Raw genomic sequence first — 13,036 nt, forward strand, 5'->3', positions numbered from 1 at the left:
GTTTCACCCAGCACATTCTCCGATGATTGGGACTTTGAGACTGTTAATGTTAATGTCAGACTTCGAGATGTCTGCAAAATTTACAAAACATGAATACTTAGAAGGTTCATCAGATTATGAACAAATATATTGTTATAATCACTATGGTCCTCATTATTTGCACAAATCTGCAAACACTAGAAATGTTTATACTTATAATCAATGGGAACATTGTCCTACGCCACCAAAGGGTAGCTCAAAAACATTTTATGACAAATTTCTATACTTTTCAGGTGTTAATGTTTCAAATCCAGAATCATTTTCCTTTAAAAATGTTAATAGGACAGGAATGAAAAGTATGTTGACTAATACTAAGCAAATGTATTCTGCTGCCTTTTATGCTCAATTGTCTACTTTAGGTTTTGACTTTTGGAAAGACAACATTGAGACAAAAACTGCCTGGGGCACTAAAGACTGGCAGGTGCAGGGATTAGAAGCTTTATTTAGAGCCTGCATCATCCCAGAACAAATAATATTTTTGAATGACACTGTTCAACAGACATCTTGTCTTGGCTTAGCTAAGATAAAAGATTTAAACAAACCGTCCATACCTAAACCCCACACCTGATACTAATGACACTACAGATAAGGAGGTAGACGTGAAATATATTTTACAACAAAACAGAACTGATCCTGATTGGAAAAAATGGTTAATCTGGCCCACAGACACAAACAACTGTCAAGATAGATTCCTGAACAAAACACAAGGGTTCATATTCACTAGGTCAGATCCAAGATATGTCCAGAGACAACATCCTGGGATAGTAACATCATACTGTGTAGGAAAACTGTGCCTTGAGTGGCTGCAACGATCCACACTACCAGATATAAAACAACACTTAACTTTACTTAAAGCTGGCGTTGATTTGAGAGATTTCTTACTAGGGCCTCGTAAACCACATCATAAACCTTTCATATATGCCGGTATATATGCTGCTTACAATGAAGCATGGAAAATCATGCACATGGAAACTGCAGAACGAATACGAGAAATTGATTGTATTAATTTAGAAAAATCACTATCTGTAGTTGACAATGGGTTAACAACTGTCATCCAAAATTTATTCTTTGGACAGCATTGTATCCTCTGCCATAGACATAATGGAACAGGACTTGCTCATGTTACAACATGGACAGTCTCAATTGCGTTCTATAATGCGGTTATGCTGGACATTACAAAATCTTCGTTCAGGCTATGTGCCTTGGCGGCTGATCAACACCAAGTCATTGTTTTCTGGGTTTAACCTTACAGATAACCAAATCTCTTTGGCACAGAGGGGAGCAGACTATACGGTGCGGAGCATAGAAAAACTGGAAAGATTACCATTAACCGTTTCTGAGAAAACAGCGATAGAATTGATAATGCATGGCACCATTACTTTGCCAGTGATGATTTTCCAGTTTCAGTATTGCTTAAAACACATACCAGGGGGCCTGTATGAAAGGTTGGGTAAAGAATACATCAAGTCAACCTGGGATTTTCCATATAAACACAAATGTTGGAGTGGGGGAAAAGAAGTATTTTTTAGTGGTACAAATTGCAAAAACGCACTAAGCGGTACACTTTTATGTCAGGGTATTAATTTACATGGAGCCTGTGATGGTTCTTCGAACAAGTTATCCTGCCACCTGCAAGGTTCTCCGGCTGCAGTGATAGATCCAATTTTTGGGCAACTTTCTAATGGGAGTTATTTAATGTTGAATGATCACAGCTGCTGTGGCAGGTTGCCAGGAAAAGCCTATCTCGTAACTGTGTCAGCCAGGGTCACTTGCTGTATGCAAGTATTGTTTCCTAAAAGCAAGACAGACAGGGAGTTGCCACTATGGCCTTCACTGAACATCTCCTCTATACGAATTGATACTTTAAGCAGAATGAAAGCCATTCTTTTACAAAAAACTGTGCCACTGACCTCGTCCAAAGAGACGCATGAACTGCAAGTTGCAAGGACTTCTGCAGAGATACATGCACTTTTATCGACAAACTGCCCTATACATTTCATAGAAATGTTAGGTCGTATCTTTAACATGTCTGATACGAGTGGTATTGTACATGTATTTAAGACAATTTTTTCTGAACTGTTAGCACCCTTTGAAGCAGTCTTCGGAATATTTCCTAACTTCGTGCACTCAGTGTTTGGCGGACTGCCTCTCGTTTTGGGACTCGCAGCAGGGATACTATTTTTGCTCCTTCTGCTCCGATATGGCAAGCCAAATCACCAACGACACCCAGTTTACAGTGGAGAACACTCTACTAGCAATGAGGTTTCGTGAGCACATCATCCAAATTTTGGGATTATCTCGTTTAAGAGAGCTGAATGCCACATGGTTTTGGTCATTCAGACCAATCTGGCAAGATTGCATCTTACCTGTTCTGCGTTGCCTGCTATGTGGAGAAGAATGCGTATTACACATCTGTCTTACGCCATCATCAATATTAAGGAGACAGGATGCACACCTGTTTTCAGATTTATCCATCTTAATTCTTTTTTTCATAAGTTTGCTTTCTATTTGCTGTAAGTGCCATGCCTCGTGGCACTAGAGTACTAACATCAATGAAGTGGGGCGTCATCCCGTCCCAGGCAAAAATGTGTTTGTTTTACCATCATTATTTCACTGTATTTACACTTAGTTCTCCATTCCACGTATTTCAAACTTAGTCCACACTCAGCATGTACACTGAGAGCGGGGACTAAGTTTGAAATACGTGGAATGGAGAACTAAGTGTGACTACAAGAATAATGCAGTGAAATAATGATGGTAAAACAGACATATTTTTACAAAGTGGCAACAATTAGCTGTGCATTCGCCTGGGACGGGATAACGCCCCACTTCATGGATATTACGCTACCATCAGTCATGCCTACGGATGTTGATACTTTGCTTGGACCAGTAACGGCTCATGCACTGTGTTGTCCCCAGCGGCTACCAATCCTGATGACGGCTTTTGTTGAGCTCTCACAGACGCAAGTTACTGCCAGTGAGATTCGTGAGGCAACAGGCATACAGGTACCATCTACTTCAAGCACTGCTAATGCGAGTGACGCGGACGGCGATGTTTCTCATCTGTGTACTATTGACCTGCTAAGCGAGGTAATCCAACTCTCACCTACAATGATAGATGAATTCTTCACAGGCTTAGAAGATGTGATGTTTTCTCCGAACAATGAAACTGACTTGTAAAAATTGGAACACAGTGCTCTGGGAGACTGAATTCGACCTTCGTTTTTCTAAACAAACTTCTAACTTTGGAACTCTATTTTTCTACGATTTGACTTTTTCCATAATTGAACTTTTTTGACACTAATTAATCTGCTTAAAGTAGAAATATTCTTTGAGAACAAGAATTCTGTGATAAACTTTCAACAGACAATATTTGACCTTGTCTTCATTCAAACAGTTTTTATAACTCGGCTATGGGTTGGTCACAACTTTTTTTCTGTAATTAAGATCCATTTCATAAATGTAAATTCGTGATTCATTCAGATAGCATTTCCAATGTCATACTATATGCTTTGAATGAAAACATTGCTTTTAAATGCGTACAACACAAATACTCATTTTTCATGTACAACCATTTCAAATGCATTTTATGTAATTTTTTGGTGGGGTTGTAAACACCTGCCTAAGATATGTTTTAAATCCTTAGAATTTAGTATTATCGAACATAATAAAGTGGAGATGGTGTGTGTAGCGTTTTAGGACCAGAGTGTAACTTTCCAGATTCATGCCCTTATATAGGTACAATTCACATTGCCCTAATATAGGCATAAGAAATCATACCCATATTTAGACATAGTCCATGCAGTCCAAATACAGGCATGGCTACTTCAACCAGTTCCGAAAAGCCATAACAATTTCTTGGAAAATCGGCTTAAGCTGCTAAGGTACCTCCCCTAGCTTGAATATTGATTTGTCCAAGAACTCATGGAGTTTTCAAAGAAGTACCATTCCCTTGGGCTTCTTCGATGACGTTATTATGTCCGACTTTACGTCAAACTAGGCACCTTCAAGGTATAAATATGCCTTCACTTGCTCTAGCAACCACATGGTGGTTTGGAGCAGTTCGCTACAGCAAGTACCGAAGGAAGCCGACCCTCCAGCTGATGTGCTGACAGAGAAGCTGCCCTTTCTCTTGGTGAGAATCCAGCTCCAGTGTTTCCAAGCTCCCCTTGCGGGGTGTTGGGAAATCGAGTCCGAGACAGAGCGATACCAGACCTCCTTCATTCTAAAACCAAGGTACGGAGCGGATTAGACCCTAAGAGAATTCTTGGATAGATTCTTGGCAAAGAAAACGAAACCTATGCTACACCATGCTTTCTTCCCTCGTACTAGACTTAAGTTAGGTACATTGGGGTAGGCGTATTTTAGAAGCACCTGTTGAGTACTTTTAGCCCTTGTTATTTATGTATGTATTTTTATATGGCTTAGGAACCATACAATGCTCTTACAGTATTATTTCCTATTACTATTTATGCTGTACACATTACACTTTGCAGCCTGCAAAATAATTGTAGCAATTCACTTCTCTTATATGAGAAAGAATACTGTTCAATAAACATTTTATTGAAAACGCCTGTGTCTATTTCTCTACAACTCTGTAGAAACGAAGCATGCACGATTGACTGAGTGAAATACTTATCTATTGTTTCCACGACTCTAGTGATACGTTTATTCTTGGGAAACAAAGTTGTCATGTTTATGTGGTTGTCAGAAACTAATCCCTTCTTGTGAATTCGAGAAAGTGTGTAGTGAACTCTGAGCAAGCTGGCACTCACTATTAAGTTTAGTAAATTCGATAGAGACCAAGTAGACCTCAGTCTTACATCAATTCTATAGTATATACTATTCCAGTGCGCAGAGCCTATTGGGAATATAGGAACTACACTACAACTGAAGCCACCAAATGGTAAGCAATGGGCGGGCTGCAAGCCTTTTATTGTAAACAATAGGGCAGTGGTTCCCAAACTGTGCTCTGTGGCTCTCTGGGGAGCCGTCAAACCTTGCCAGAGGAGCCGCGCACCAGGCACTTGAATGCATTTAATGTTGAAGGGTCTGTTGGCTTCAGTTAAACTAATTAGACTTAAACGCATGATGTCGAGGATTTGTAAGTGAAATGCCTAAAGCTGTAAACGTAGTGCTAATAGCATGTTGAGGGAGATGGCCTCCATATTTCACTGGATCGCCACATTACCAACACTTCAAAAGTACATGGAAGATGCCAGAATAATTTTCTTAGACTCGTTTTTTCCAAATGCATTTTACATCAATGCAAGTTATCAGGAAAGGACAGTTGTCCTGTCTATTAAACACATTAAATATTATTAAGCATTGACACATGTACTTAAAACATAGACACTTCCAGTACACATTTCTTTTCAGTACACATACATGTCCAGACAGGCCTGCTCTCTCCTTGAGCACAGGGAAGTAAAACAGCATATAAGGCATAATGCCAACATTTGGAAGCAAGAAAGAGGGACGTTTAAAAAAGAAAATCAGAGGAATTTATTTGGCTTGCGTTGATTTAGAGGCAATTTTCGGGAGGAGACAGCAAAAATAAAGCTGTATGTGATTTCAAAAATCATGAGTAACCTGCCGAGACAGGTGTGTTGGCACATACAGGGCCGGACTGGGAACCACAACCGGCCCCGGCAAAGTGCTCGGCTGGCCCCCCTCCCCACTCGGAGGGGGGGGGGATAGGGGGGGGGGGTTAGAGGTGCCGCCGAACTCTTTGCCGGGGCCGGATTTCGGACGATTTTGGTACAGGGCTGATTTATCAGCTATGCTGCAGAAACGGCCCTGGAGCAAAAACAGCCACCAGGGGCCCAAAACCAGCCCCCACCCGTGCGGCCCACCGGGGGATTGCCCGGTGCCTGCTATGGCCAGTCCGGTCCTGGGCACGTATGAAATGGGTAGAAATGGAAGTGCAAACAAATATTCTTCAAGCGCAGAAACACTTTGGCAATGTGGCCTACATGCATTGGGGGTGCATTCTAGCACTGTAAGTGGGATAAAAAAAGTTTGAGAGGGTACTCTAAAAAAGGCATGGGCAAAGAAATGTAACTACGAATATTTTATTACAGGCGCCGCCTTAGGAAAACGAAATACTCTGAGTATATGATTATAGTACCTTTATCAGCTTCATCACAATTATTTTCAGGGAGAAAAATGCAAGTACTCCCGAGGCCAGGCTTACATCCCCCCCACCCTCTAAAAAAAGTAACAGTGGGGAGCCACAAGCAATGGCCAATGAGTCAAGGGAGCCGCAGGTCGGAAACATTTGGGAACCACCAATAGGGTCTCGCAAGCGAGAGCTCATGCTGCGCTGTTAAAGGCTGGACCCTAAAAAGGGGAGACCTTGTATAAGACACATAATTTCAATAACACTGCTGTAACAAAGTGGTATAACTGTAGCAACCCTTATGGAATACATGCACAATTACCTCCACCCCCCCGATCTGCCGTCTGAGATAGATGGACAGAAACACATCACTTTCAACTCCAAAATTAGATTAGAATATGTTGTGCCATAATTGAATGACTAATGTAAAAACACAATAAAGTAGGTTAAAAACAATTACTGTGAGATGGGACTGAGTAAATAGTAGTTTACTAAGACTATGGGTTCGGCTCATACATAACTGTCTCCACTTTCCTATGGCCAATGTTGGTAACTTAATTTGTGGTCTCTAACAAAAATAAGATATTGAGAACCTCCTGGAATAAGAATAACTTTATTTCTTTTAAGAAGTGGAGTTAATGATCAAAATGTATTTTTAAGCACAATAGGACCCATCTACAAGGCCGACATGTGTTCACTAGTAAGGTGACCATATGAGCCATGATGTGCGCATGTCCTGTATACGCTAATGCTGGTAGGTGAAATTCCTGCTGGCAGGTAGGTCTGAAGATCATGTAAGACACTCAGCTTCAAATTTCATGAAAGTCAAGTCAAAGGTGGAAGAAGGACACAACCTAGTCAGTTTTTCATTTGCCGACTTACCCTGAACCTTACAGGAAGAATGTGATGAGCCTCAAGACTTTTAGAAGTGAATAAACAATTTCAAATATCTGCAAAATACAACAAGAGTGTCCCTTGGAAGGTCTTAACTATTTGGAACAGTTCAGGTGCTTTATTAATTTTACACAAAACTTCAACGCAGAGGTATTTTCATGTTCAGTTCTTTTTACTGTTCTATTACACAATAAACATTGCTGAATGTACTGTTGATTTAGTTGAGTTCCTTGTAATGCACTGGATGTTGTCACAATTAGGACAGCAGACGCAGTCCCTCGGATTATGAGAGCAAGATAGATTGGTTTACTGGCACACAGAGATCTTTTTAAGTTACTTGGTTTGAGGAACACCAATATGTGCAAACACCCAGTCCTATCTAATATTTAGCTAAGCAATATACCATTTGTTAGTTGGCCTTTAGCAGCCGAATAAGGACATGGCCCTGAACAAGGTCTCATGTCCTTAGCTGACCGGTTGAATGCCAACAAATAGTTATTTGATGCGTCTGAAAGCATCCCATTACAAAATCAAAGTAAAAAGGCACTGCAGCTCATAACATGCAGTGACAAGGGCACAGTTTGAAATGAATGGAAGACTACACTTGTACTAAAGACAATGGCAAAAGTAATAGGTCCCAATTGGGAGATATCTTGGCTTTGCCAATGTTTATTTATAGAAAGTTGACGATAAATGCTTCCACTCTCAAAGGTCTGGACACCATCCGCACAGCCCCAACACCGATCCTGAATGAGTCAATCATCACAGCCACCTAGAAACATGCCACGGTACTCTCTCAAGAAACCTCAGCAGATCCAATGACGCTAACCAACTACCGACCTACCTCCCTGCTGCCCTGCCCAGCAAATGCCATGGAAAAGATGAGGGATGCTGGACACCCATTGAGCTGACATCCACCTTCCCGACACCACTTAATCCAGTTTCAGGCCCAACCACAGTACAGAGACACCCAACTACAGTGCAGAAACTGCCCTCCTCGCTGCCAAGGACAACTTTTAGGTTCTCATGGACAGAAGTGACACCATGGGCCTCATTCGTCTCGATCTTTTTGCAGCCTTCGCCACCGCCTCCCACCCAATCCTAATCCGACAACTGCATGAATCCGGCATCCAAGCAACTGCACTTCACTGGATTTCCTACTTCCCGACAGGCTACACCCAGTCAGTCAGCCTGGCCCCCTTCATCTCAAACCATGTCAACCTCATCTGTAGAGTTCCACAAGGATCCTCACTCAGCTCCAATCGGTTTAATACCTTTATGAGCCCGCTCACCAGTATCATCCGTGCCAATGCCATCAACATCTTATCCTATGCGGACGAACTCGAACTCCGACAAGACATCAAACACAGAGACCAATGTCTCTGCCTGCTTGACAGAAGTAGCCAGATGGATGGAAACCAACTGCCTCAATCTCAACACAGGCTAAACGGAAGCAGTAATCTTTGGCAAAGAAACCTCGCTCTGAGACTCCACTTTTTGGCCTGTCAAACTCAGACTCGTACCCCTTCCGGCAACCCATACAGAGAACCTTGGAATAGTAATCGGCAACCAACTCACCATGACCGGCCAAGTAAATGCAGTCTTCGTCTCCTGCCTCCACACACTCAAGATGCTCAAGAAGATATACAAATGGCTCCCCATCAACACTCGCAGAACTGTCACCCAAGCCCTCATCACCAGCAAGCGCTAGCATGAGTACTACTGAGACGGAGAAAGAAAAGGAGGTTATTAACAGATTTATGAAGCAAAACAACTGTGGCTACAGCCTAAGAACTGGTTATATAGAGCTCTTATTTTAGATAAATGGAAGCCTTGGCATTTGGCATCCCTAGCATTGGAGGCACAAGCAGAGGGCTCCACAGAAAACTTTAGATCTCTGCATTTTCTTTGCAGAGCCTGGGAGGAATCAAATGCAATGGTAACTAGAGAACACAGCTTGAAAGAGAGAAGGATAAGCGTGAAGAGAAAGAAACAAGAGAAAAGGAAGAAGATGGAATGGAGAGGGAGAGCTGATAAGGCAAAGACGAGAGGATGGTGAAGGGGAAAGAGTTACAAAGTGAGGTAGTGAGAGAAAAAAGATGGGGTGAGAAAAGGAAAGCATGAGAAGTAATGGGTTATTTTAGGGGTAAACAAGGAGGAGGATGAGGTGTAAGAAGGTGAAATAGACAATGAGGGAAGGTGAGCAAGAATGGGAGAAGAAATGGAGAGAGGGCAAATCCAAGATAGAGGTGACAATCTATGAATATTAAACGCAAGAGAGAAAATGAGTGAAGTGCGGATAGACAGCACAGCAAGGACAAAGGAAATAGAGAGCAGGGTGGAGGATATAGAATTAGGTGGCACCAGTTGTGAAGGTGGGCTGCACACGTGGTGGAAGTGGGCAGCAGCCTTTTTACAAAACTTTTGGACACCAGAACTTTCTTTATACAAAGTAAGCATTGCCTATGGCGTCATCCAAACAAGAAAGCATAATTTTTCCTGAGCAAGTATCTATGTGAGAGCTGTTCACCTGCAATTGAGAAATATACTCTTGCAGATAACAGTCAGTAACCACATGCAGTACACTTCAAATTTAGGCATTCAATTCAATATCCATGAGACATGGTCAGATAGTGTGTGAGGTAGGGGTATGTTACTTTTAATGTACTTGGGACCAACATCCTGAAAGACCAGCTTCTAATTTAAACAGGACATGGTGTGACATATTGACGGGGAGTAGCAGAATGCATGAATCTCGTCATGTCTAGCTCACCATTCGTCTCTTATAAGAAGTCCATGATGCCAACCAGAGATCGCTCGTATTTTTGTCTGTGGCCTGATGGTCATCCTGGAACGGTCTAGCACAATACCTATAAGTGGACTGAATTCTCCACTCCAGGATATAATATCACTAGCTATTAATAAACAGATGTCAAAGACTGTATCAAAGTTATCAGAAAAGTCTCTATTTAGTTTATATACATTCGAGAATATAACTGGTTTGTGAACAGTGTCCAAAAGTTAATCCGAGATCTATCACCAGGGAGTGAATGTACTTTCATCACTTTAAAGTCAACAGAGATATAGATTATATCGACCCCTCTTGAGTATGAAGCTCTCCCAGCGGCACTGTAAAAAGGTTTAGTCATCATCTCTGCTAAATGGACCAAAATATTAAATTCCTCCCTTTCGAGCGTCTCCATGCCGTTTCCCCTCAAACTCGGTCAAGTAAACCCCTTGTTAAAAAAAACGCTCTTACCTTAATAACTACAGATCCATAACTAAGCTTCCTCTACTCACCAAATCTATCAACAAATGTGTGCTTGCTCTACTCACCACCCACATTGAAAAATACAACTTACAGGACACCTTCCAGTCGGGTCTCAGGAAAGACTGCAGTACAGAAACTGCTATACTGAATGCCGTAGACATTCTTCACAGGTCTCTAGACAAAGGACAGACATGCCTCCTACTCCTCCTGGACTTATCGGCCACCTTCAACACTGTCAAACAAGACATCCTCCTAAACACTCTCTCGAAGAGAGCAGGCATCAAAGAAACTGCCCTGCAGTGCTCCTTCCATGGTTTGACTCTTTCCTAGGAAAGCACACGCAGCTTATCAAATTCAACAATGAAATCCCAAATGCAAACCCAGTCTCACAAAGTGTCCTACCAGGGTCAACCCTGCCTCCAGCCCTATTCAAACTCTATTTGTAACCTTTCGCAGTGATCTGGAAACAAGCTAGAATCACCTATTACCTCTGCGAGGATGGCACCCATCTCTATATGAAAATCTCGTCGGTCAGTGACATCCAGCACCTAAGTAGCACTCTATACACAGTTCATTCCTGGCTAACCAGCAACCAATTCAAACGCAACCCCAACAAAACTGAACTCCTCCTCATCCAACCCAAAGAAAAATCCTTTACAATAGCTTGCTGGCTCAACAACATCACTGCAATTAACTGCAAACTGTCCATCTCTGTTGCTGTTAAATCCCTGGGAATCACAGTCAACCGTCACTTAAGCATGAAGGTGCATAGTAAGAACTCTGCAAAAAATGCCCTCTACTCACTGAAACACCTACGAAAAGTCAAACCCTTCATACCTAGTGATAACCTACAACTGTGGTGCAAGCTCTCATTCTCCACAAGCTGGACTATGGTAACTCTACGAATACAGGTGCCCTAAAGCATAGCTAGCCCCTCTAAAAGCACCACTCCACGTGGAGGTCAGGCTTCTATCAGGAGAGAGGCGAGATTACGGCATCACTCCCACTCTCAAGCAGCTCAACTGGCTTCCAATAGAGACAAGAGCTATAACTGCATGCATAACTCTGAAGACTCTAAACACGGTTAAACCAATTAATTTTCTCAAATAAACTGTCAAAAACAGTACAAACAGCCTTCTCCTGATTCTGCCAAAATTCAAGAAAGAGAAATCCCGCACCTGGAAAGGCCCCTAGAATCTTGAAGGCGCTACCTCAAGAATTACGCGACAATCAACCCCTCCCCTACTTCAAGACGAAATTGAAACTCGTTCTCCTCAACAATTATTTAAACCCATCCTCCTGTAGCTTCCAACTGGCCCACGCTGCCTCCCACAAATTCAAGACAGCCTCAGCACCATTACCTCAGGGAAAACGCTTAAGTCCCACTCCCCGTCGCCGCCAAGAGGCCCATCCCTAAGCTACCCCTGAACTATTTCGCCCATCCACTCGACTGCACACCACATCCCACTGTTATTATGTGGTTCTCTATGCACGTTTACTTATTCCCTGTGGAACAATGTGCAAATGCAACTATGCACTGCTAAAACATTATTTATATATCTGTGCTGTTTTTACCTCAAAAAAGTATCAGTTACTGATACTAATGCCTTCATATGTTTTTCTCACATACTGCCAGTTTGCCTTTACTTCTACCCCAATATGTTAGCCATATAATTATTATATGCAAATATTGTGAAGTGCTCGGATGCCTTCGGGTCAAGTTTGTGTTATATAAAACTCAACAAATAAATAAATAGGATGATTAAGAACAATTTGCTGCTGCTAATGTTTTGGACTTTTCAGGAATTGAGGAAATTGTTATAGGCTGATCACACCACACCAACACAGATGTTTCACCCTGTTACTTTACAGGTACATGGTGCCTTCATCTATAAATATCAGTCCCTGAATGGATAAAACGTCCATATCGGTGGAAAAAAGGAAGACATTTACCAGTAGAAAGAACATTTTCCCAATAGAAATTTGTGGAGTTTCCAGATCACTGGTTGCAAGTTTGAGTGCGGAAATTTGTCAGGCGTGATTGCTTGGTTGTGTTTCCAAGAAGGTATCTAGGTTTTTGGAGCCCAAAATGGTAGTGGCAGTGAAGATGCATGCAGTCAAGGTGGATGATCGAAACTGAAAGAAGGAGATTGTCTGTTCTTCCTGAGCTAATGGCTCTTGTAGCTCCTCTAGGTATTCATCTTCAGATGAGTGAGTAAGTCTAGTGCGACTATCAGAATGGAGGATAATTAGTCCATCCATAGAAATTTAAAGATTTTGTGTGTTCACTTTGTGTAGTCCTTCACACTCATTTACCTGGCTTTACTCTTCTTTGGCTATTCGGTTTCTGTGGGCTCTTGTGTGTGAATGGGTGTTTGTTGTTGTGAGAATGATTGTTGGTTGTATAAGGGTGAAGATGTGTTGGGAATCGTGTGTATGCATTGTTCAATAGTGAACCTTGTTAGAAAGCATTTAGGTCCCTTAGAATGTAGGCTGTTAATTGGAGCAGTTGCTTAAGGGGGGCTCCATTGAGAAATATCCATTCTTTACACTTTGACATTTCAGTTGTTAGAACATCTAGATTTTGAGCCAAATAAAAAGTCTATATAGACTACTACAAGCCAAGTAGTTTCTAGGTTTTTAGATGGATGGGGAGAGAGCTCTTCCTTTGCCTTTCAAAAAGCGAAGACTGGATTGAAGAGTAAAAAGGA

At 41.9% G+C, this 13,036-nt stretch overlaps 1 protein-coding gene across 2 annotated transcripts in view; it reads right to left on the minus strand.

Annotated features, from left to right (window-relative positions):
* Positions 1-13,036, minus strand: part of BMP15 (bone morphogenetic protein 15) — a 125,326-nt gene that overhangs the window by 34,528 nt on the left and 77,762 nt on the right. The window contains exon 2 of one of the 2 annotated variants that reach the window (XM_086942013.1): positions 8,633-8,761. The exons of the other annotated variant lie outside the window; for it this stretch is intronic. Coding sequence (XP_086798139.1) covers positions 8,633-8,761 — 129 coding nt within the window. The remainder of the gene's footprint in view (positions 1-8,632; positions 8,762-13,036) is intronic. 2 annotated transcript variants of the gene reach the window in all.

This window comes from Lissotriton vulgaris, chromosome 10 (assembly GCF_964263255.1).
Source record: "Lissotriton vulgaris chromosome 10, aLisVul1.2, whole genome shotgun sequence".
NCBI lineage: Eukaryota > Metazoa > Chordata > Amphibia > Caudata > Salamandridae > Lissotriton > Lissotriton vulgaris.